Here is a 26291-nt window from a genome sequence, read left to right as displayed (position 1 = left end):
ATCTGTAAATATCTTCCTAACATGTCATGTTGTACAGCACTAGACTCTTCAAGCACACATCCCGCACAGACCTGGGCCCCGGTGCTACTGCACCTGCTGCACGCTTGGTGGGTACGCCCCTGCCTCAACCCCTCCCACCTCACACTCACACATTTGAATATGTTCCTAGCATGTCATGTTGTGTTGTACTAGACGGTTCAATCTCACATCACTCACAGCCCTGGTGCCACTACACCTGCTGCACACTTGGTGGGTACGCCCCTGCTTCACACCCTTCCACCTCACGCTCTCACATGTAAGTATGTTCCTAACATGTCGTGTTGTACTTTACTAGACTGTTCAGGCTCACATCCCTCACAGTCCTTCATCCCCTGGTCTGTGGTACCTCCACCACTGCTGATGCTCTTGTGTGACTGTGGACAGCACTTCTATCTCCAGCTGTGCAAAGACACACAAACACAACGAGGGATGTGTGTCAGTGTCATTGACAAAAATAATGCCTGACTTTAATATAGTGTCTAAAGTATCTTTTACAAAATGTTAATCTCTTCGGGTGTAGATTTTCTGACTCTAATGTGGATACTTATAGCACAATCTCTTTGTCAGACAATATTTATTCCACAATATTCTGCCGCCAGACCCACAAAGAGGAGTCGCTCTCAGATCCCTTCAAAGATTGCAACACTTTGTTGCATGAACCACTCTATCATTTTGATCTGGACTCCTCTCGTTTTCTCTTTCTCTTCCTCTCTGACTCCCATTCTCCCTCAATCTCCCTGTACCTGTCTCTCTCCCCCTCCCTCCATCTCTCTGTACCCGTATCTCTCTCTCTCCCTCCCTCCTTCTAGCTCTCTGTACCTGCCTCTCCCTCCATCATTCTGTACCTGTCTCTCCTTTCCGCTATCTCTCTGTACCTGTCTCTTTCTTCTCCCTCCCTCCATCTCTCTGTACCTGTCTCTCCCTCCCTCTATCTCTCTGTACCTGTCTATCCCTCTTCCCTGGCTCCTGCCTGACCTGTCTCTCTCTCTCTCTCTCCCTCCTCCCTCCTTCAATCTCTCTGTACCTGTCTTTCCCTCCTCCTTCCCTCTATCTCTCTGTACTTGTCTCTCTCTTCTCTTCTCCCTCCCTCCATCTCTTTGTACCTGTCTCTCTCTCCCTCCCTTCCTCTATCTCTCTGTACCTGTCTCTCTCCCTCCCTCCATCTCTCTGTACCTGTCTCTCCATCCATCTCTCTGTGCCTGTCTCTCCCTCCCTCTCTCTGTCTCTCTGTACCTGTTTCTCCCTCTATCTCTCTGTACCTGTCTCTCCCTCTATCTCTCTGTACTTGTCTCTCCCTCCCTCTCTCTGTCTCTCTGTAACTGTCTCTCCCTCCCTCTATCTCTCTGTACCTGCCCCCCACTCCCGCCCCCCATCTCTCTGTACCTGTCTCTCCCTCCCTCCCTCTATCTCTCTGTCTCTGTCTCTCTATCCTCCCTGGCTCTTCTCTGACCTGTCTCTCCCTCCTCCCTCCCTCCATCTCTCTGTACCTTTCTCTCCCTCTCTCTCTTTGTACCTGTCCCTCCCTCCCTCCTCCCTTCTTCCATCTCTCTGTACCTGTCTCTCCCTCCCTCTATCTCTCTGTCTCTCTGTACCTGTCTCTCCCTCCTCCCTGGCTCCTCTCTGACCTGTCTCTCCCTCCTCCCTCCCTGCATCTCTCTGTACCTGTCTCTCCCTCCATCTCTCTGTACCTGCCTCTCTCTCCCTCCGTCTCTCTGTACCTGTGTAACCCTCCTCCCTGGCTACACTCTGGCCTGTCTCTCTCTCCCTCTCTCTGTCTCTCTCTCTCTCTCCCCCTCCATTTCTCTGTACGTTTCCCTCCCTCCATCTCTCTGTACCTGTCTCTCTTTCCCTCCCTCCCTTCATCTCTCTGTACCTGTCTATCCCTCCTCCCTGGCTCCTCTCTGACATGTCTCTCTCTCTCTCTCTGTCTCCCTCCGTCCCTCCATCTCTCTGTACCTGTCTCTCCCTCCTCTGTACCAGTTTCCCAGTGCAACCTTCATGACAGACAAGGACGTCTCCGTGGACAGAGCTGCCCCAGGGTGAGGGATGAGCCTGGAACAGAAGATTCCTCTCCATGGAGAGATTTGCAGCCTCATCTGAGAGAGACTCTGTGTCTCCACAGAGGTGGGACTATTTAACTTTTTACCTTTCTACACACACTTTTGATTTTTGAATACAAATACATATTGTTCTGGACATTTACATGTCAATTACAAGACTTGCACAGAGCAGTGTTTGTTTTGAATGTGTTTTTTGCAGGCCCCCACCTTCCATATATTCAAATTCACCTCTGCTCTAGGACAGACCAGAACAAACTCTGAAAGTAGTTCAGGTTTGCCAGAGCCTGCACCGCTTGTGGAAAACTTGCACCTGTGGCTCTAAAAAGACAAAGTAAGATGGAGGCAGAGCCCGGGAGGGACTGAGAGACAATTGTTTATGCCGCCAATTCATGTATACCCCCTAACCCTGGACCAACGTCCAACCCATTTACGTTGAATTTACTCACGCATGGCATTTGAGGGTGGAGTTCTCCCCACTTTTCTGTCTGGCCCTCAGTCACCAATAACCCACCTGGCATTTAACACAAAACTGAACACAGGCTGGTAATGACTCATACTTACCTGATCTGTGGCTGATCATATAAACCTTTATATAGCTTTATCTTAACAAAGAACGTGAAAGCACCTGGTCTGTAAGCACTATTTTCTTTAATGAGTTTCTCCTTCTGCTGGCCCGACATGCTGTCCTGCAGCATTGAGGCGCCATGCACGCTTTCACTTTCCAAGCAATAGGTCTCGTATTTACAAGGGTTTGAGCTATTGGCATTGTAAATGACAATGTCTTTTATTTATGTGTTAATTATCAAAACAGGTAAATAAAAGGCATTGTCATTTACAATGCCAATAGCTTAAACTCTCGCAAATGCGAAACCTATTGCATTGAAAATGCTTGTTAAATCTCCTGCCAAACAAGAACAAACACTTGAGGCCTGGTTTAGATTTTGCCGGATGGGTTACTCCTAGGCCTGGGCGGAGCTCGCGGATTTTCACTCCGTGAAATTCCCTGGAGTTACCCCACAATTCTGCCATATTCGGTAGAGTTCCACGAGCGGGTGGAGTTACCTGCTCCTGTGTTTGTGCCAGACCCGTGTGAAGCCCCTGCACTCAGCCATCCCTGCTGGGGTGTATGCTCCTTCAGAGCTGGAGGGCGTGGAGCTCTGCACGTCACGTTCACCCCCTTTGTAATCACACTCCAGGCCAAGGCACCAGCGAAGCCTCATGCAGGTGCAATGTTTCAGCTAGTAATTATTTACTCCCCATCCTTAAGCGCGGTACACTTGACGTAACTTCACGCTTCTTGCGCATTGCAGACTGGCCTGTGGTGGGTGCCTTGCTGCTGGAAGGAGAGGAAAAGACTGAAGAAGAAACTTTTATTCAACTTGTGCTTATCAAACAATCTCCAAGGGCTTGCTTGTGAACTTGCCCCCTGAACTGCGCCCCAGGAACAGTGGGCGCTACCTTTCCCCTGGAAGAAGAGAAGCTGCTGGAGGTGATTCTGCCAACGCTGACCCCAGAGAACCTGTGTGCCCCTCATCTGAGCACCGCGACTTCTGCCACCGGGGCTGCTGTGAGCACAGTAAAGGCCTGCCTGCCTGGCCCGAGCACAGCAAGCAACTGCCCCCCGAGCCGTAGCTCGCAAAGTAGGAAAGAGACTGACCAGGCTCCAAGCACCGAACCTCTGCGACCCCTGGCCGTGGAGATCCCTGTAAGGACCTGCGACGCACTGTTCGTCACCTGAGCGAAGCCGACAGCGCTGCGACGCTCTAGAAATCACCCCCGGCCTGCCCCTCCTTCTTCCAACCTCGTTGTGTGCCTGGGAACGTCCTGAAGCTCCCCACGAAGCATCGCCGCCCACTGACCACAAGGGACGACAACGCGACGTGGGACACTCCTCTGTGGACTCCTGAATCCTCTACGAACCTTTCCCCCAAAGATCCAGGTACTGTGTGTGGAAGCGCCCCTGTACGAAGCTTCCTGTGCTTTGTACGGGGCTAGCGTTGTGCTACGTGCTCACGCGTGAAGCGTGAGCTCTGGTACGGTTCGTACCAGCTGTGCGAAGCGTCTCGGTGAAGGTACGGCCCGTACCGCATTGAATATCTAGACCGTTGCTCACGCGGGAAGCGTGAGGTTCAGCAAGAGGCGTACCGGACGTGTACGACGCGTACCTACGAGGGTACGGTCCGTACGGCTCCAGTCCAGCATACGCGTGCTCACGTGAGAAGCGTGAGAAACGGCACGACGCGCTCAAAACCCGGTACGAAGCATACCGAAGGCGCTACGAAGCACACAGACACCAAAGGAAGCATATTTTTAGTAGAAAAGTGCATTTTAAGAACTGTGGGATCTATACAAAGCATTGAAAGTAACTGGAACCCCATTTTGAAGTAAGAACTGTATTTTAACCAGCCTGCTTAAAGAAACCTTTTATATAAAGAGTTTATTTTTACACAAAATACAGTCTTGTGTCTCTGTGTGGTGGGTTGGTGGTTATTGTGTGGTACATCTTGAACGCTTAACCTGATGCCCTCTGGAATCTAGCCTGACTGCTCGCGCCACGTTACCTAGAGGGTGAGCAGGGGTTATTTTTAAAGAGGTGATCCTATGCCCTGACTTAGATGAAAAGGGTCCCTGCTTGTCGCAAGTGCATACCTGCGCCAACCAGAGACCCCGGATTCTAACACTGCCACGCTAATTAATCTGCCACAAATGAAGGCTTTATAAGCTTCCCATACAATATGTCTCGGGTTGAGAACTCATTTAAATTGAAGAAATCAACGGTGTCGGCCTTCAAAGCATTTATACTATTAATATCCCCTAAAAGAGTTCTATCCAAGGTCCATCTAACCTGAGAGGGGGAATTATCTAGTGAAATCTCTAATTTTATCGCTGCATGATCTGTCAGATGCATTGACTCAGATTACTATTAAAAGATATTTGTTATGGATGCCTCTATCTTATTGTTAATATTGTTTACGTTTTTTATCCTCTGTGAATTGTATTTTTTCTTACTTTATGAGGAGTCGTTTGTAGGCATGGGTTATTCTTGAGGTTAGAGTGAATCTAGGGGTGGGCGTAACTCACATAATTCCGTGTAGTGTAACCATGTCGAATTACCTAAGAATTCTGTGACATTATGCTTGAATTATGCCAGAAGTCTAATTCTGCATTTAGCGCCATTTCTTAACGCATAAATGCTGTGTTATTTCTTTGCGCATAAAATGGACGTGAGGAAGCATTTTGCGCTAAGAAATAGCGCTATATGCAACAGAACACAAATACTGAGTCCTTCCATTTGGTGAATCTAACGTCAGTCCCTTTCCAACTTTGGTGTAATGAAAGGGTTACAATAGCAGTTTGTATGGCGGAGAGTTCCCCGTCATCATTCCGGTTCACAAGGAGCTACAGTATAAACACTGGGCCTAGCAGAGTCATTTGCATATCACAATGCCCCTTCTTTACAAGGCCTCTTAGCTCCCCTGTTATTGATGTGAATGCTGCACTCCTGGGAGTTCCCAAGTCCACCCTCTCGCCTCTCACTGTCCTCCTCTCTGCGGCGGCCACTCCCCCCTCTATGAAAAGAAATGCCCTGCCCCCTCCCCCTGCCCTGAGGGCAGAACAACTCTCAAAGCCCTCCACTCTGCCCAGCCGGGGTATCTGGGATCAGAAGCAGAGGCCTGCTCACTCCCAGATGGTGCACATCCTGGAACAGAAATCTGGTCCTCTCTGCCATGGACATTAGTTTGTACAGGAGCAGATTGTGGTTAATGATTTGCACCTTATCTTGGATGTTAACCCCACTAGGAGTAAAACCAAGTAGTCTTCATAAAGCCAAATTCCTGTAAATTATTCTAGAGGACCACCTCTCACTACAGGGACGCATCAATGACATTGTGAAAAATGTTCCCACACTTTACACCACTCACATCACGTGTAGGTACAGAAGGTGTGGGGGCAGCACTACAGATGTTTGTAAAGACATATATTTACATATATGTGAGTAGGGGATGAGAGCACACCTGGGACTGAGGGTACATCAGCACCTGGGGAGGAGAGGACACCTGGGACTGAGGGTACATCAGTGTGAGAAAGTGGCCTGATATTTGCTGTCCACTAGTTCTAGTGGGCACCTTGTATCAGTCCAAACAACCCCTTATGGTGATAGATTAAAGACAACCTTATGTAAAAGCTATCCTAGTGGTAGCTGTGGAGAGCAGCCTTCAGGCTAAGTCTTGAAGGAATGTAAAGCAGCTTGTTTTACCAGTCTATAATCTCTTGAATGATCAAATGTAAAGACAACCACACCATGTATATATTCAAAATATATGTATTTAAGATAAAACACACCCCTCTAGTCTCTTTATGAGGCTAGAGTTCGAAGTACTTAGTTTACAAGTGAACAAGCTTCAATAATAGCACAAATACACGTTTGGGCCCTAGGGGCGTACCAAACCATATACCAAAAAAGTGGTATAAGAACCACGACTGGAACAGGCACTAGGCCTATTGCCTCTAGAATCGCTGGAACCCCAAGGAACCACCCAAGGTAGTGACAAAGGGGACCCATGGGAGCTGTATGCATTGTGAAAACACAACCGCAGGATCCTATTATCTTCTATGGGCAATGTCGCGGTTGGAAATTTAAAGATTAGGGACACTTCTAATCGAGTCAGGACCAAACTCTTTTGGACTTAAGCAGTTCTAGGGCTAGCACCCACGAGAGCACTGGAGTACTCGAGTTACCTCACCCAGGGAAGCCGGGTGCATAGGTGTCTTTTGGTGTCGGGTCGCGTCGTCGATTTCAATGGAAGCCTGCAAGGAACTGCTGCTGTCGTGAAGAGGAGAAGTGTCCGAAGAGATCCAAGCCTGGATCTAGGATGTAAGGAACCTGAAAGCAGAGGGGACAGAGTCTGGGTCACTAGCCAGTGACCGAGGGCAGGATGGACCAATGCCCATAGATGTCGGGTGCTTCAGGTGAGTTGATGGGTGTCTTGACTCTTCAGCCACGAGGTCCAGGAGCTGTCCCACGAAGTCTGTCGAGTGCTGTGGTGTTGGCGACCAGATTGGACCCAACAAGCCTTGGCAACGGCAAGTCACTGGAATTTAGAGAAAGGACTGCGGTACAGACCAGCAAGGTCTGAGGGACTCATCCAGCGAGGGTAAGTTAGGGCACGTCTGGAGCAACCAGGAAAGCCCAAGAAGAAGAGAAGTTGCCTTCATGGAGACCTGCTAGCCAACGGGCTAGTGATTGCGAAGGAGCCTCAAGCGGTCGCACTTGAAACGGGCCCACGGGTCACTCGTGGAGTGGAGGCACACAATCTTCGGTGCAGGAGGTGCTCAAGGCTGGGGCTACTCGAAGCCCAAAGCACAACTTCGAGGAGGACCAGGAAGATAGTGTTGCTGCAAAAGTTCATGGTGTCCAGGGGTCACGGTTCCACGTCACCCACGATAGCCACGGGCCTCAGCTTTGCTTTGGACTCAGGGTAGCCTCGGGGAAGTCTGGAAATCTACCTCTGGTGATGCAAAGACTTCGGCGTCCGGCGGGAGCTTCAGCGATGCAGACCGGTCAGTTGCTTCTTTGGTGTCTGCCAAGCAGGGGAGTCACTCATTGACCCCAAGGGAGATTTCTTCAGTCTTCTAGTTAAGGTAGAACGTTGAAGGCCAAGGATATATGTTGCAGAGTTTCGTCCAGGGTAATCTAAAGTCCTAGGGACTGGATTCCTATACTTATACTAAGTTTAGGGGATCGGCTAACTCTAAGGCCCCACCTATGGGTGGGCTTGGAAAGAGGGGTGGTTACACCCATTTCCTTTGTCCAGTTTCACGCCTGAGCAGGGGCAGGTAGCCCCTACAACCGGTTTGAACTGGACCATGCACAGGGACACCAAACGTGCCCCCAGACAGGACTTCATACACCAGAGAGTGCTCCCGTCCAGCCCCAATACACATCAGCCTATTGTCCAGGCCTCCACTACCGGAGTTTCGGTCAGCTGCAGGAGGCCAGACCCGTGTCTGTGGCAGAGGCATCCATTTTGTGATGCCAGGGCTCAGGAAAGTCCTACCGGGTTTAGCCAGCGTGAACATGTCTCTCCCTCTAGAAGGGTGGAATGCTACCCCCGCCGCCAGGACTGGCGGGGGGATGGGTGGGGGGATGGTAGTATTCCAAGATGTTTGACACCAAACACGACATGTTTTAATGCAGCCATTCCAAAGTTAGCATTTACCGCGAGGTTATAATGCACTTAAGAGTATATGGTATGGCTGTATCACAGAACAGCCATAAGGAACTATTTCCGAAAGCTGCAGAGGGGCTCAGCTCATGCTTGGGCACCCTCTCACTCAAAACCAACCACTCTGCCTTTAGGATTGTCAAGGCCTGCCATAGGAGTGGCTTATAGGTTTATATGTGTCTGTTTAAGGTAGTGATATTGGTAGCCTATACCACAGTAAGGGGTGTAAGCACACCCTTACCCAGGTTGCAGTATCAGAGCTGTGGTGTCATTTTGGAGTGCTTCCCAGGGGTGGCATAATACATGCTGCAGCCCCTGGTAGGACTCTGAGGTACCTATGCCCTAGGTACATAGTATACCATATACTAGGGGCTTATAAGGCACTCCAGAATCCAATTAGATATGTACCTAATGTACATGGAAACCATTTTAGAGAGGAAGCAGCTAGGCTGTGATCCTGATTAGCAGGGCCACAGCCAGACTAAGGTCGGTAAAACAGTGAAACACCAGCAAAAAGTGGGGGTACCCATGTGAAGCAGATCCTACTCTCCTACAGTACCAATCACTGCCATTGTTTTTATACCATCACACTGTTTGCAGTAGCAATAGTATCTTAGGTCCTGACGAAAGCCTGGATCGGAATGGATATAAAGGCTGAAACATGTAGAACTCTCTTTTTGGACTAAGGCAGTTATTATTTAAAACTGCATTTGCACTGGTTTTAATTTTGACACCTGAACAACGTTTATTAAAATTACTTAGTGTCCCGGTACCCAATTTTATCTTTGCACACACTAAATCACATGCACTGCAACCATCACCACTATAAACAACTGCAGTTTCACATTTAAGGGATCTTAATGAATTTCTTGTATTAACTACTCTTGTGAAACATCTGTGAGCTCCCTTCCTTGGTTAGGAAGGTTGCATCCTTTTGTTGCATTAGGGTTTGCAACTGTGAGTAGATCCCAAACGATGAAACATGTCATCTCGGTGGCTGATGGGATTTCATCCTCTTTAACGTTTTAGAATTGCTCTTTTGTTCTGTTAAGTGCTCAACTGCATAGATACACCAGCACCTGGGGGGAGAGCACACCTGGGACTGAGGATACATCAGCACCTGGGGACGAGAGCACACCTGGGACTGAGGGTACATCTTCACCTCGGGAGGAGAGCACACCTGGGACTGAGGGTACATCAGCACCTGGGGAGGAGAGCACACCTGGGACTGAGGGTACATCAGCACCTGGGGAGGAGAGCACACCTGGGACTGAGGGTAAATCAGCACCTGGGGAGGAGAGCACACCTGGGACTGAGGGTACATCAGCACCAATGAAAGAGAGCACCCCTGGGACTGAGCACACCTGGGACTGAGGGTACATCAGCACCTGGTGAGGAGAGCACACCTGGGACTGAGGATACATCAGCACTTGGGCAGGAGAGCACACCTGGAACTGAGGCTACATCAGCACCTATGGAGGAGAGCACACCGGCGACTGAGGGTACATCAGCACCTATGGAGGAGAGCACACCTGGGACTGAGGGTGCATCAGCACCTGGGGATGAGAGCACACCTGGGACTGAGGGTACATCAGCACCTGGGGAGGAGAGCACACCTGGGACTGAGGGTACATCAGCACCTGGGGAGGAGAGCACACCTGGAACTGTGTGCACATCACCACCCAGTAAGGACACAACACCTGAGACTGAGGGTACATCAGCACCTGGGGAGGAGAGTACACATGGGACTGAGGGTACATCAGCACCTGGGGAGATGAGCAAACATGGGACTGAGGAAACATCAGCACCCAGAGAGGACAACACACCTGTGTCTGAGGGTACATCAGCACCCGGGGAGGAGAGATCCCCTAGGACTGAGGGTACATCAGCACCTGGTGAGGAGAGCACACATGGGATTAAGCTTACATCATGTTAGAGATGGGATTTCTGGTTGGCTTGCGCCAAAGCCAGGCAGAAACCACCACTCTAGTCAGGGCTGGGGAGTTACACGCCAAAGATAACCCCTGCTCACCCCCTTGGTAGCTTGGCACGAGCAGTCAGGCTTATCTCGGAGGCAATGTGTAAAGCGTTTGCGCACGCACCCAGCAACAACACCCAAGGCCCACCACAAAAGGAACTCCCCACAAGGTATTATATAAAAATAGCCTTTGTATTACACCAAAACACATTAGATACTATTCACACAATTTACACTGTGCCACTGGCACGGGCAGAATTTACAAGGGATTATATGTACAGGGGACAGGGCCACATGGACCACTGTCAGGAATTAGCACTTTTAGAACTTAGTACTTAGACCATAGGAATAACACTTCTAGGACATAGCGCATACAATCACTGTAGCACCAATTAGAGCATGTAGCGCACAACCAGTAACCACTGGTAACAGGTAAGTACCAGCTACGCAACCCTAACCACCTTAGGAGAATATTACGCAGGGAATCCTGAACACATCAGCATAACCTACACCAGGAAAAACCCTCTCCTACGCATAGGCACAGCTAGAAATAAACACAGCACAAAGGCATTGCGCAGGCGCAAAAGTACATGTGTAAAAATCACCAGGTACCCTAGGGGAGGGCACAACACAGCAAAACTGTCCCCAGGCCAACCTGGCCTATCAGGGGCTCAAACGCCCTTTGTCCAGCAGAGTCAGGGCAAGGGTGCGCAGGCTGCGCAAGCCAAAGCGTAAAGGCCACAACCTAAATGTTGCAGCTGCCCACGAAGTGCTGGGCAGCTGGGGAACTGAACTTGGGCACCACTGTGCCTTGAACACAAGTATGTCAGCCGTTGGAGCCTTCTAGGCTCCGAAACAAATATGATAGGGCCAACGTGGGAGCCTCACAGGCTCTAAGCAAACAATCTGCCCCCGTAACGTGGAGCGGCCTAGCGCTCTAAGACAGAGATTGCACTTCTCATTGGAGCCTCTCTAGGCTCTTACACAATGGGCCAGGAAGTATGCCCACTTAACGGGGGGCCTTTGGGGCTCTCAAACAAATGTGCCCCCAAAAGCGTGGGAGCCTCGTGGGCTCTGAATAAATGTGGGGACCAACGTTGGAGCGGCCCGCTGCCTTCCGGGGCCGCTCTGATCAGAAAACAGATGCCCCTCTCTGTTGGAGCGCACTCGCGCTCTGTGCAAACAATGCTCTGCCCGCGTTGGAGCCTCTCGGGGGCTCAAGGACACTGCTCCCGATGTTGGAGCCTTACAGGCTCTAAAGCAACCAGGGCCCGTCGTTGGAGCCTCTTAGACTCTAGGAAATAGACAGGTCTGGGACCGACACCTAGTCCCCCAGCCCTTCACCACTTACCGGGCTGCTCTCTGGGGACTCCTGCGGTCGACGGGCTCTTCTCCTTTGGGGCTTCCCCTCCGCTGGGGAGGCTCAGGTGGCAGGACGGCTTTCTCGCGGCGGGGCAGGCACACACAATGTGCCTTGGGGCTCCGCCGTCTCAGCAGTCCTCCTCTCTTCCGGGTCTCCGTCACAGGAGCGCGGGGTGGGCTCCCGTCCGCTTCCTGTGTAAGCCACGCCCACGTCTTCCCCGATGCTGCCTGGCTTCCTTTCCACCCGGCCGCGGCGGTGATTGCGAACCGGTGGCAATGAGGGGTGGGCTCCCTCAATTAAAATGAGGCGATAGGCGGGGTGGGCACCCGCGTTAGATCTCGGCCAAAACGGGGGAATCCCTACGTCGGGGTTCCCCTCGTGAATTATCGTAGCGCTGCTGGCCACAATGACGGCGCTCTTCAGAGAAAGCGCTTCTCGATGCTGGGGTCCAAAATAAAGCACTCCTAGCGCTATAAGTCAAATACAAGCGCTTCCAAACGCTTAAGAGAGAATAAAAAAAGAAAGTCCAGCAAAGTTCTCCTCTGTATGCAGCAAGGCAGGGGGGGGCAAGGCTGGGCCCAGAGCCAGCTCACTGGGCCTCCAGGCAGGGAGGTAGTCCAAGTGGCGGTCCTCTGGCCCAGCAACAGCAGCAGCCCCCTCAGGCAGGATCCTGGAAGAGAACATTTTTCATGGGGTCACAGCCCCTTCTTATACACAGAACACCTTTGTCTCAAGGTGCAGGGAAGGGGTGAACCAGTTACAACTGGTTCCTGAGCACTTTGTTTTGCTCAGCCCCTCTCCCTATTCAGAGAGCAGGCCAGGGTCATCAGTCGCACCACAGGGCGCGGAGCCAGCATTGTGTGGGGAAAACCCAGACCTATTCAGGACCCAGGTGTACTCCTCCCACCCATCTAGCTGCTGATCTCCCCATTCACCACTGGGTGACTCCTCCTGACTCGGAGGATTCCCTAGCCCGTCACATGACCTCAGCCAGCCAATCGCCAGACAAGGCACACATTTCACACTGCACACAGAAGTGCCCACTTCTAGAAGTGGCACTTCCACTCTAGGTACATGCACGCCGAACACATCATCGCGCAGCATTTCATCACACGAGTCCGTACATACCAAACTCGCACCTGCACTCCCCACGCATCAGGAACTACCAGGGACACATACATTCCCTCATGCATTCCGATGGGAGGGCAGGCCAACCTCACCACATGCACTCAAGAGTGCACACGCACTTTACTCTGGGACACAGGGAAAGTGCGCAGAAACCAAAAATCACTACCACCTGGTCACCAGTAAAAGCAAAAAGTTTAGGGGTGAACCTGCCAGAAGGGCCAAGTCCAACACAACCCCCTTCCAGCCAAAAATGCAGGGCAGACCAATCACCACCGTGATGGACTTCCTGCTTTGGGCGATAGAACACGGACGCGGGCCCGCAACTGCAGGGACACCCTCCTGTTCTACGCCACGGTGAACCCATTTGATTCCTTCTAAAATCACTGTCCGGACCAACTGGGCTACCCCACTGGTACTCCCAAGCTGTCCGCGGCCAAGACCAGGCCCTAGGCCACCCAGGTGCCACCGGTCCTTGCCTAATCACAGAGTGGGGGGTAGTAACCCCTGGCACATAGCGGCCATTCTCCACTCTTCCTGTCTGCAAGACAGGACTAGACTGCCACTGGTTCTCCAGCCTAGGGTCTACAACCTCAGGCGGACCAGGAGTCTCAGGGAAGGCTCTCCTCCCCCTACCTCTTCTCCTAGGGTTCCTCCTCCTCTGGCGAGGGGTAAACCTAGAACGCCATTCCAACCCAGGGTTTAACCCCTCAGGTTGCACCGGGATCAGAGGTTGGCTCTCCCACCCTCTGCACCCCCTTCCAGAGCCCTGCTCCCTACCAACTGGGGCGGTACCTCTGGAAGAAGAACCGGTCAGGACCCTGGTTACAGTCGTCCTACCCTTCAGGTCAGGCTGATCCTGAACCTGGCCTTCCAACCTCCGGTCTAGAACCTTTGGTGGAATAATCGCCTGGCACTCCAGGACTTCTGGGGATTTACACTCCATCCCCCTGAGGCTAACAAACGACACATACGTCGTGTGACTGTCTGTCTGGCGCGGATCTCCCGTCCCCTGTCCACCTGACAGTGCGCAGAAATCCCCCAGAACAGAAGTGGTGTCACCATGGTCACTACACGGGATCCTAGCCCAACTGGGTAGTCCCTGACCCACTGGCTCTTCCACTGGGGAACTCATCCCCCAATCACTCCTCACGCTGGACTCCTGTACCCTCCCTACCGGAGCGGCACTGCCAGACTCTAGAACCACAGGAGCCCTGTTTACAGGTGCTCCAGGTCCTCTACTCACTAAGAGATCTTCCTCAAGTGGAGTAACAGGACAGCCTAGGTCCCCAACTTGGTGTTCCCTTATGGTACCATCCAAGTCCTGAGGCAGGGTTTAGTATGTCTGGGGATCCTCGGTCACCCACTTACTCCCGCTCCACTGAGCCAGGCAGTAAGCCCCTACACCCTCCTCGCTATCCTGGGACCTAGCTGGGCTACACTGAGCCTCTTCCACCACGCTGGGCTGGAAGATACCTGAACCACTACTTTTGGAGTCACTCCCTAATGACTCTAGAGAACCTCTAGCACTTTCCCAGCGCTCTGCTTCATCCCCAAGCTCAAATGGCTCACAATCCACACCCCAACAGGTGTTGGCGCAACCCCGGCACACAACAACTGAGCAGGTGTTCTTTGAGAACCAGATTACACAGTTTATCAAAATCAGATTCTGCGGAAACTCCTATCCAATCAAACAGTGCATCCTCACATTCATCCACAAACTCCTCCCAAGATTGGTGAGACAGTTTCCTACTGCCCCTGAATTTCAACCTTAACTCCTCCTCTTGGGAAACAGGTACCATACTCGGGGAACTGGGAGTGGGACTTCTCGCACGGGACTCTATATAACTGCCACCACTGGACTCAACCCTCCCTGGGAAGCCCAGAAAATTAAAACTGCGCGCAGGTGATAGTCTACCCTCCAGAGCTACTTTGCCTCTGGTGGAGGCCCTCTCAGCCTCCTCTATCCTCTCCTGCGCCAAGACCCTCTCAGTCTCTAGCTGTTGCTTTTTGACCTCCAGCTGCGCCCTAGCCTGGGCATGCTCTAACCTGAGCTTTTCTAACGCCAGCTGGTGCTCCCTTTCTATCCTCCTATCTTCCCACTCCTCTGGGGACAGGGAAAGGGATGAGGCGCTGCCTCCTACACTGGACCCAGCAAGGGACTCCCTACCTATGGGGTCTTCACTCTCTACTGGCGTCCAGGTACTGTCATCTTCTTCCTCCTCTTCTGAATCTTCAGGGTTCCCCACAGACCCACCACCCTCCAGGTGTGAGGCCCGGGCCCTTTCCCTACTGTGCTCAAGATCCCTTTGATTCTTAACCCACTGGATCAGGTGGCCCCTAAGTTCACACAGAGTGTCTGACTCTCTCACCCCTATGTCTCTCTCTCTACAGAACCTTTCCAACTCCTGCATACTGTACCAAGCTAGATCACTGAGATCAAAAGCAGGCTCCATTTTGGCCGACGTTCTGGTGAAAAGATTACACTGGGAACCTAGGGGTCTGAGCTTAACACAGGAGTACACAATTCACAAAGGATTCAGCAAGCTCTCTATCCCAGAGAACTCACACTCACTTGTCTAGTGCCACACACCATTCATCCACGCACAACCCTCCCCTCGGACTGGTAAGGCAGTTTCTACCACCCCTGATTCCTCAACCTGACCACAAGTGACACAGGTACCAACTCTGGGCGCAGGGCGGGGAACAAATGTACTGGACACTATTATGCTGCCACCACTGGATCCCACCCTTACTGGTGAATCCAGAAACACATTTCCACAGAAATGACACTTAAGAACAAACTTAGAACAATAATCTCTATACCATGTTACTATCTAAATTTAGAGTTTTGTGCTGCAGCCAGTTGCTGCTGCGGTACAGCGCAAACGCAAGTCCAAATCCCACCGCTGATCACCAATGTTAGAAATGGGATTTCTGGTTGGCTAGGGCTTGCGCCAAAGTCAGGCAGAAACCACCACTCTAGTCAGGGCTGGGGAGTTACACGCCAAAGATAACCCCTGCTCACCCCCTTGGTAGCTTGGCACGAGCAGTCAGGCTTATCTCGGAGGCAATGTGTAAAGCGTTTGCGTGCGCACCCAGCAACAACACCCAAGGCCCACCACAAAAGGAACTCCCCACAAGGTATTATATAAAAATAGCCTTTGTATTATAATAAACACATTAGATACTATTCACACAATTTACACTGTGCCAACTGGCACTGGGCAGAATTTACAAGGGATTATATGTACAGGGGACAGGGGCACATGGACCACTGTCAGGAATTAGCACTTTTAGAACTTAGTACTTAGACCACAGGAATAACACTTCTAGGACATAGCACATACAATCACTGAAGCACCAATTAGAGCATGTAGCGCACAACCAGTAACCACTGGTAACAGGTAAGTACCAGCTACGCAACCCTAACCACCTTAGGAGAATATTACGCAGGGAATCATGAACACATCAGCATAACCTATACCAGGAAAAACCCTCTCCTACGCATAGGCACAGCTAGAAATAAACACAGCACAAAGGCATTGCGCAGGCGCAAAAGTACATGTGTAAAAATCACCAGGTACCCTAGGGGAGGGCACAACACAGCAAAACTGTCCCCAGGCCAACCTGGCCTATCAGGGGCTCAAACGCCCTTTGTCCAGCAGAGTCAGGGCAAGGCTGCGCAGGCTGCGCAAGCCAAAGCGTAAAGGCCACAACCTAAACGTTGCAGCTGCCCACGAAGTGCTGGGCAGCTGGGGAACTGAACTTGGGCACCACTGTGCCTTGAACACAAGTATGTCAGCCGTTGGAGCCTTCTAGGCTCCGAAACAAATATGATAGGGCCAACGTGGGAGCCTCACAGGCTCTAAGCAAACAATCTGCCCCCGTAACGTGGAGCGGCCTGGCGCTCTAAGACAGAGATTGCACTTCTCATTGGAGCCTCTCTAGGCTCTTACACAATGGGCCAGGAAGTATGCCCACTTAACGGGGGGCCTTTGGGGCTCTCAAACAAATGTGCCCCCAAAAGCGTGGGAGCCTCGTGGGCTCTGAATAAATGTGGGGACCAACGTTGGAGCGGCCCGCTGCCTTCCGGGGCCGCTCTGATCAGAAAACAGATGCCCCTCTCTGTTGGAGCGCACTCGCGCTCTGTGCAAACAATGCTCTGCCCGCGTTGGAGCCTCTCGGGGGCTCAAGGACGCTGCCCCCGATGTTGGAGCCTTACAGGCTCTAAAGCAACCAAGGCCCCGTCGTTGGAGCCTCTTAGACTCTAGGAAATAGACAGGTCTGGGACCGACACCTAGTCCCCCAGCCCTTCACCACTTACCGGGCTGCTCTCTGGGGACTCCTGCGGTCGACGGGCTCTTCTCCTTTGGGGCTTCCCCTCCGCTGGGGAGGCTCAGGTGGCAGGACGGCTTTCTCGCGGCGGGGCAGGCACCGACAATGTGCCTCGGGGCTCCTCAGTCTCAGCAGTCCTCCTCTCTTCCGGGTCTCCGTCACAGGAGCGTGGGGTGGGCTCCCGTCCGCTTCCTGTGTAAGCCACGCCCACGTCTTCCCCGATGCTGCCTGGCTTCCTTTCCACCCGGCCGCGGCGGTGATTGCGAACCGGTGGCAATGAGGGGTGGGCTCCCTCAATTAAAACGAGGCGATAGGCGGGGTGGGCACCCGCGTTAGATCTCGGCCAAAACGGGGTAATCCCTACGTCGGGGTTCCCCTCGTGAATTATCGTAGCGCTGCTGGCAACAATGACGGCGCTCTTCAGAGAAAGCGCTTCTCGATGCTGGGGTCCAAAATAAAGTGCTCCTAGCGCTATAAGTCAAATACAAGCGCTTCCAAACGCTTAATCCCTTCGGTGCCCGCCCCTTTCCCCGCCCTGTGCCGGCCGTAACATTAGCGGGCGGGGTTTGTGACGAGCTGGACTCGTCATGGGCACAGCGCCACCGCGGCCCATGACGAGTCCAGCTCGTCACGGGCACCGAAGAGGTTAAGAGAGAATAAAAAAAGAAAGTCCAGCAAAGTTCTCCTCTGTATGCAGCAAGGCAGGGGGGGGCAAGGCTGGGCCCAGAGCCAGCTCACTGGGCCTCCAGGCAGGGAGGTAGTCCAAGTGGCGGTCCTCTGGCCCAGCAACAGCAGCAGCCCCCTCAGGCAGGATCCTGGAAGAGAACCTTTTACATGGGGTCGCAGCCCCTTCTTATACACAGAACACCTTTGTCTCAAGGTGCAGGGAAGGGGTGAACCAGTTACAACTGGTTCCTGAGCACTTTGTTTTGCTCAGCCCCTCTCCCTATTCAGAGAGCAGGCCAGGGTCATCAGTCGCACCACAGGGCGCGGAGCCAGCATTGTGTGGGGAAAACCCAGACCTATTCAGGACCCAGGTGTACTCCTCCCACCCATCTAGCTGCTGATCTCCCTATTCACCACTGGGTGACTCCTCCTGACTCTGGGGATTCCCTAGCCCGTCACATGACCTCAGCCAGCCAATCGCCAGACAAGGCACACATTTCACACTGCACACAGAAGTGCCCACTTCTAGAAGTGGCACTTCCACTCTAGGTACATGCACGCCGAACACATCATCGCGCAGCATTTCATCACACGAGTCCGTACATACCAAACTCGCACCTGCATTCCCCACGCATCAGGAACTACCAGGGACACATACATTCCCTCATGCATTCCGATGGGAGGGCAGGTCAACCTCACCACATGCACTCAAGAGTGCGCACTTTACTCTGGGACAAGGGGAAAGTGCGCAGAAACCAAAAATCACTACCACCAGGTCACCAGTAAAACCAAAAAGTTTAGGGGTGAACCTGCCAGAAGGGCCAAGTCCAACACATCAGCACCTATGGAGGAGAGCACACCTGGGCCTGAGGGTGGATCAGCACATGGGGAGGAGAGCACACCTGGGACTGAGAGTACATCATCACCTGGGGAGGAGAGTACACCTGGGACTGAGGGTACATCAGAACCTGGGGCAGAAAGCACACCTGGGACTGAAGGTACATCAGCACCTGGGGAGGAGAGCACACCTGGGACTGAGGGAACATCAGCAACCAGGGAGGAGAGCACTATTGGGCCTGAGGGTGCATCAGCACCTGGAGAGGAGAGCACACCTGGGACTTGGGGTACATCAGCACCTGGGGGGAGAGCACACCTGGGGCTGAGGGTACATCAGCACCTAGGGAGGAGAGCACACCTGGGACTGAGGGGACATCAGCACCTGGGGAGGAGAGCACACCTGGGACTGAGGGTACATCAGCAGGTGGGGGAGGAGAGCATATGTGGGACTGAGGATACATCATCACTAGGACAGGAGAGGCAGAGTGAGAAGGTGGCCTGGCATATGCTGTCCACTACTTCTAGTGGGCACCTTGTATCAGTCCAAACAACCCCTTATGGTGATAGGTTAAAGACAACCTTTAATGAAAGCTATCCTAGTGGTAGCTATGGAGAGCAGTCTTCAGGCTAAGTCTTGAAGGAGTGTAAAGCAGCTTGATTTATCAGATTATAACCTCCTGAATTAGTAACTGAAAGGAGAACCACACAAGGTATATATAAAATATATGTATTTATTTCTAAACACTCACTACTAATCTCTTTATGAGATTAGATTCCAAGATACACAATAATACAGTTCTAAAATGACAGTAAATAGCACAATATACAATGGGCCCCAGGGGGAGACCAAACCATATATTTTGAAAGTGGTATAAGAACCACGACTTGACTAGACACAGTGTCTAGAGCACGTAGAATCGCTGGGACCCCAAATAACCACCCAAGGTAGTGACACAGGAGACCCACGGGGGACGCATGCAGTGTGAGAACACAGGCGCGAGGCCCGTACTATTCTATGGGAAAGTCGTGGTTGGAATTTTGGAAGTTAAGGACACTTAGGAGAGGACTTTGAGCAAACCCCTTTAGACTTAGGGGGTTCTAGGGCAAGCAGCCATGGGAGCACCATAGTTCTCGAGTTACCTCACCCAGGGAAGCCGGTGCATAGGTGTCAAATGGGGTCGGGAATAGTCGTTGATTTCAATGGCGATCTGCAGCAAAGTGCTGCTGCCAGGAAGGAGAAAAGTGTCCAGTGTGATCTACACCTGAATCGAAGATCAGAAGAACCTGAAAGCAGAAGGGACAGAGTCTGGGTCACTTGCCAGTGACCAGGGGCACGATAGGCGAATGCCCACCTGTAGGAGAGTAGGATCTGCCTCTTATGTTGCCCCCACTTTTCTTCTGATGTTTACACTGGTTTCTGGCTATAGTCTGGCTGGAACCCTGCTAATCAGGGCCCCAGCCTCTCTGTTCTCTCTAAACGACATGGTGTGCGTATTAGGTGCACTAGTGATTGGATACTGTGGTACCTTATGAGTCCCTAGTATATGGTACCTTAGGTACCAAGGGCATAGGTACTTCACAGGCCTACCAGGGGCTGAAGCATGTATTATGCCACCCCTGGGAAGCAGACTAAATCTGACACCCCAGGCCTGCTACTGCAGCCTGGGTGAGGTGGTGCTAGCACCCCTCACTGAGATATAGGTTCCCTATGTCTCCCCTGCACACACATTTAAACCTATCAGTCACCCCTAAGGCAGGCCCTATCAATCCTGAGTGCAGGGTGCTTGGTTTCCCTGTGAGGGGGTGCCTCTGCCTGAGAAGGGCCCCTCTGAAGCTCTAAGAGTCCATTCTCTGGGGCTGTTTGTGAATGCGGTCAAACCATATACTCTTAAGTGCATTATAACCTCGCGGTAAATGCTAACTTTGGAATGGCTGCATCAAAACATGTCGTGTTTGGTGTCAAACGCTTTGAAATCATACCCCCACACCAGTAACTGGTGTGGGAGTATGATCCCACCCTTCTAGAGGGATAGGCATGTACCTACTGTGGAAACGCGGTAGAATCCTGAAGAGCCCTGGCATCACAAAATGGATGCCACCAGTCACAGACACTGGGCTGCCCTCCTGCTGATGATTAAAACTCGCAGTGGAGGAAGCCCAACAATAGGTATCCTGTCACAGGGAGGTGTGACCACCTCCCAGCGAGGGTTTAGTGTATTGGGGCTGGGTGGGGGCACTCCTAGAGTGCTTTGAAGTCCTGCACTGGGGGAGCAGTAGGCTCCTCTGTGCATACACCAGTTCAAACCGCCTCAGGGGCTACCTGCCCCTGCTCTGGCGTGAAACTGGACAAAGGGAAGTGGGTGTTGCCACCCACTTCCCTTACCCTCCCATAGGTGTGGTCATAGAGCTAGTCCCTCCCTTACTTCTAGTATAAGTTAGGGAACCCTTGCCATTGCAAACTAGATACCCCTAGACGACGCTCTGAAGAAGAATCCCGGACCTTCGATGTTCCACTACCTCTGGAAGACTGAAGAATCTCCCTTGGAGTCACGGAGTGACTCCCCTGCTTGGCAGGCACCAAAAACTACAAACTACGGTCGCAATCTCCACCGATCCCGCCGGAGCCCGAAGTCCATGCAGCCCTGGAAGAGGATTTCCTGACTTCTCCAAGGCCATCATGAGTACCCAGCGACGCTGAGGCAAGTGGACCCCACGAGTGACGAGGAACCGCAATCCCTGGGTACCGTGCACTATTTTCGAGTGCAACCCCTTCACAATGTTCTACGAACCTGTGATGCGGGCCATGTGTGGTCCAAGCCTCTAGCAGGGATCCCTCCAAAGATCAGAGGCCTACCCCATCCCGAGTGACAGTGGGCCCCTGTTGAGTGAATCCTCCTGAGGCATCTTTGCGACCATTTGCCGGCTGGCTTGTGCGTCCCCTGAAGACTTTCCTACCATTCCAAAGGGCTCCCCTGGTTGCTCCAGGCCTGCTCTGATTTACCTTCGCTGGGTGAGTCCCCCAGACCTTGCTGGTCTGCACCGCTGACTTTTTGTCCTTTCCACAAGACTTGCTCTTACCAAGGCTTGTTGGCTCCAATCTGGTCACCAACAACGCAGTAAGCTGCAGACGTTGTGGGACACGCCGAATCCAGCTCCTGGTTGTTGTCGACACCTCCTGGACCTCGTGGCTGAAGAGTCAAGACACCCGTGAACTACCTGAAAACACCCCACGACTGTGGGCATCCATCTTCCTTGCCCCGGGTCACTGCCAAGTGACTTTGAACATTGTCTGCTCTGCTGGCAGGTCTTCCTTCTTCTGAATCCAGGCTTGGATTCCACCAGACACTTCTTCTGTCTTCACAAGCAGCAAGTCTTCATTGGCTCCCATTGAAAACGATGCCGCGACCCGACACCAAAAGACACCTATGCACCCGGCTTCCCTGGGTGAGGAAACTCCAGCACTACGGTGCTCCTGTGGGTGTTGGCTCTAGAACTACTTACCCTGTAAGTGACTTGCTTGTAGTCTCCTTCGAAGTGCCCTCAAACCCTAAATTTCCAATTGCGACTTGCACCATTGAAGGCAACGGGGATTCACGGCTGGGTTAACACACTGCATGCGTCCCCCATGGGTCCTTTCCTTACCTACCTTGGGTGGTTTTATGAGGCCCCAACGCTTCTGAAGGCCCTAGGCCTTGTCCCATTGCAAGTCGTTATCTGTAAGTCTCTTTTTTAGTATATGGTCTGGTACGCTCCTAGGGCCCCAGCCATATTTGTGCTTAATTTATTGTGAAACGTTGATTTGTGCCTATGTTCCTGACTTCTAATCTCATAAAGAGATTAGTAGAGAGTTGTCTAGTAATAAATACATATACATTTGATATATATACCTGTGTGGTGTCCTTTCATTTGGTAATTCAAGAGATTATGTGGTAAAACAAGCTGCTTTACATTCCTCCAAGACTTAGCCTGAAGGCTGCTCTCCACAGCTACCACTAGGATAGCTTTCTTTAAAGGTTGTCTTAAACCTATCTACCATAACAGTCGAATTGTACTGGTGCAAGGTGTCCACTTTAACTAGTGAACAGCATTTACCAGGCCAACTTCTCACATTGATGGGCAGAGTGTGGGATTCCAGCTTGCCATTGTTTTACCAGAAAATCTCTATTTGAATTACTAACTGAAAACCACTTAAGGTACTCAAGGTACATATAAAGTCAAGCTTAGTATCAATAAGTTCTACTGAACTTAGAGCTGTGTGTCAAGGGATAGCACACCCTTGCTACAGCTCAAGCTAGGATCAGTAGGCCACAAACTAGTGTAGGTAGTACATCACTGTGCAACACTAGAATGTCCTTAAGGGTTGGAACCAATGGGTCCACCCAGCCTCAGTATAAGGACATGACCTTCTTTGACTTGAAAGCCATGTGTGCTGCAAGGCACCTGAGGATAGGACAGAGTCCCTCCACACTACACCTGATAGATCTGCTGACAGCAGATGATCTTAGATTAGCTCTAGGAGCTAAGGGGTCTGAATCAGGGGGTGGGTCAATCATAGTGTCTGGGTCAGATGATGAACATCAAGGTGACCAAGACTCTGTGGTTGAAGGGTCTGAAAAGGACAGAGGAATTCTCCCTAAGAGAACTGACAGAGTGGAGGAGAGGCCTAGGTCCCTTTCTAGGGAGTCTGACCACTCATATCACTCTGGCAGAGAATCTGTCCAGCCGAGGAACTTATACCTTCCTAGAAGGGAAACCTCCTCTGACAGAATGTACAAACTGCTGCAGTATGAGGAAGCAAGATTTGCCCTCAAAACCAAGCAGTTGGCATTAGACAGAGAAGCCTTTGAGCTCCAGAGAGCTTCTAGAAGAGAGGGGTTAGAACCCCCTGGTGGCAGCAACAGTGTCCCTAGAGGCAGGGAATATATTCCAGACCATAGGAACCTGAGCAAGGTTGTTCCTCCCTACCAGAGTGGGGATGATATCCACAAGTGGATAACTGCTATGGAAAGGGCCTGTAGAGTACAACAGGTCCCCCAAAAGCAGTGGGCATCAATCTTGTGGCTCTCCTTTTCAGATAAAGGTAGAGACAAGCTCCTTACTGTTAGAGAAGAGGATGCTGATGACTATGAAGTCCTGAAGAGTGCACTGATAGATGGGTTTGGCTTAAACCCTGAGCAGTACAGGTTGAAGTTCAGAGACACCCAAAAGGCACAGTCTCAGAACTGGACTGACTTTGTAGATTGTGCAACCAAGGCTCTGGAGGGTTGGCTGGTTGGCAGTAGGGTTGCCGATTTCAAGGGATTGTATAATCTAATGATGGGAGAACAGATCCTTAATAATTGCCAGAACCAGTTGTTGCATCAATACCTGGTGAACTCAGATCTGACTCCCCCCCCAAAAATTGGGAAAGAAGGCAGACAAGTGGGTCAGAACCAGGGTGAGGCAGAAAACCCAGAACCAAGGGGGTGACACAAAGAAGCAGGATTCTAAGGGCTCTGAGGAAGGTGGGGATAAGTCAAAAGACCAGAAGTCTTCACAAGGTCCCCAAAAATCTGCATCTGGTGGGGAGTCACAATCCAACAAGGGAAAGGCCAAAAAAAGCCCTGGTGCAAATTCTGCAAACAGAAAGGGCATTGGACTTCTGATTGTAACAAGTCCAAAGACCAAACCACCACCACTCCTGCCCCTAGGTCAACGGTTCCCCCTAGTTCAGCTACCGGTGGGGGTGGTACACAGAATAAGGGTGTAGTAGGGTTTGCCCTTGGTTCTGAAGTGGACTCTGGCCTAGTCAGAGTACCCACTCAGGCACTGCTGGTTTGTGATGAGAGACATTGATATATCCTTCCTAGTGAGCCCCAGTAAACTGGGCAAATACAAACAGCAGCCTGTAATAAATGGCAAACAGGCTTTGGCGTTTAGGGACACAGGTGCTAGTGTCACCATGGTGGCAGAGGATCTTGTGGACCCTGGACAGATCATCCTGGGCGAAATGTACCAGGTGACCAATGCAAGCAATGTCAGGACCAACCATAGTCTGGCAGTTGTGAATTTCTCCTGTGGAGGGGTAGCTGGCCTCAAGAAGGTTGTAGTCAGTGTAGACCTCCTTGTAGAATGTCTATTGGGCAATGATCTTGAGACTTCAGCCTGGTCTGAAGTAGAGTTATGGACTCATGCTGAGATGTTGGGCATCCCTGCAGAGGTATTTGCTGTGACCAGGTCACAAGCCAATAGAAAAAGTTACTTACCTTTGGTAATGCTTTTTCTGGTGGATACAGTATCTGCCTGTGGATTCCTCACCTTGTGAATATCCCTGCGCCAGCAACATTCGGAAACTTTTGTAGCAGTCCACGCCGATGAGGTCGCAGACAACGTCACAGAGGAACGGCACTGCTCGCGACTCCGCTGACGTCACCGGCTCCATAAGAAAACCTCGTCGGCGTGATGACGTCAGTTCCGCCCCTTTTTTCCGTGCCTTCGAGGCACACGGATGGACTGACAGCAATATATACACAGTATACACAGTACACAATATGCAGATCAACACACATAGTGTGGAGAATGAATAGAAAAACCAAAGAAAGACATAAAGCCTTTGACAGTAACATATACTTTTTGAAATACCATCATTAGAATAGTAGATTGAAACATTATTAATAGAACCTTAGGTATAGAGGGATGGACAACGGCGAGGCGGGTGGGTCAGTGAGGAATCCACAGGCAGATACTGTATCCACCAGAAAAAGCGTTGCCGAAGGTAAGTAACTTGTTCTTTTGATGGATACATCTGCCAGTGGATTCCTCACCTTGTGAATAGATTCCACAGCAGTCCCCACTCCCGGAGGAGGGTGTCCACCCTTCTATACCAAAAAGTCCTGAAGGACGGAACGAGCAAAGTGTCCGTCCCTCCTCACCTCGTTATCCAAGCAATAATGTTTTGCGAAGGTGTGGAGGGAGGCCCAAGTTGCCGCCCTCCAAATGTCCTCCACAGGAACACCCCTAGACAAAGCAGAAGTGGAAGACTTTGCTCTAGTGGAATGAGCTCTTAAACCTTCCGGAGGTTCCTTACCAGCCAAAGAGTAGCAAATCTTGATGCACAAGACAATCCACCTGGAAAGGGTGCGCTTGTGCACCGCTCGACCCTTCCTGCAGCCAATAAAGCCCACAAAGAGCTGGTCATCAATTCTGAAATCCTTTGTCCTGTCCAGGTAAAATCTCACCGCCCTCCTAGGGTCCAAACGGTGAAGTCTCTCCTCCTCCTTGGAAGGGTGAGGGGGAGGATAGAAGGTAGGAAGGGTAATGGATTGCCCCAGATGGAAGGGAGTTACCACCTTAGGCAAAAATGCAGCCCTGGTCCGGAGTACCATTCGTTCAGCATGAATGTTCAAAAATGGGGGTTTTGAGCTAAGAGCTTGAAGCTCACTTACCCTCCTTGCCGAGGTGATTGCAATGAGGAAAACCGTCTTGAAAGACAACAGTCTCAAGGGACACTTATGTAAGGGCTCGAAGGGAGAACCCATAAGATAAGTCAATACCAGGTTTAAGTCCCATTGAGCTACAATAAAGGGAGTTGGAGGAAATTTGTTTGTGAGGCCCTTGAGAAATCTAAGCACAATAGGTGATTTGAATAATGACGTCTGTTCCGGCAGGCAAAGGAAAGC

General features: G+C 51.4%; 1 protein-coding gene across 1 annotated transcript in view; it reads left to right on the top strand.

Annotated features, from left to right (window-relative positions):
• LOC146813551 (butyrophilin subfamily 1 member A1-like) overlaps nt 1-26291 on the top strand; it is a 63452-nt gene that overhangs the window by 17071 nt on the left and 20090 nt on the right. The window contains exon 4 of the mRNA XM_085614769.1: nt 1994-2163. Within this exon, the coding sequence (XP_085470895.1) occupies nt 1994-2163 (170 nt within the window). The remainder of the gene's footprint in view (nt 1-1993; nt 2164-26291) is intronic.

This window comes from Triturus cristatus, chromosome 7 (genome assembly GCF_964204655.1).
Source record: "Triturus cristatus chromosome 7, aTriCri1.1, whole genome shotgun sequence".
NCBI lineage: Eukaryota > Metazoa > Chordata > Amphibia > Caudata > Salamandridae > Triturus > Triturus cristatus.
Note: the sequence above shows the minus strand (reverse complement) of the source record. Positions and strands in the feature narration are given on the sequence as shown.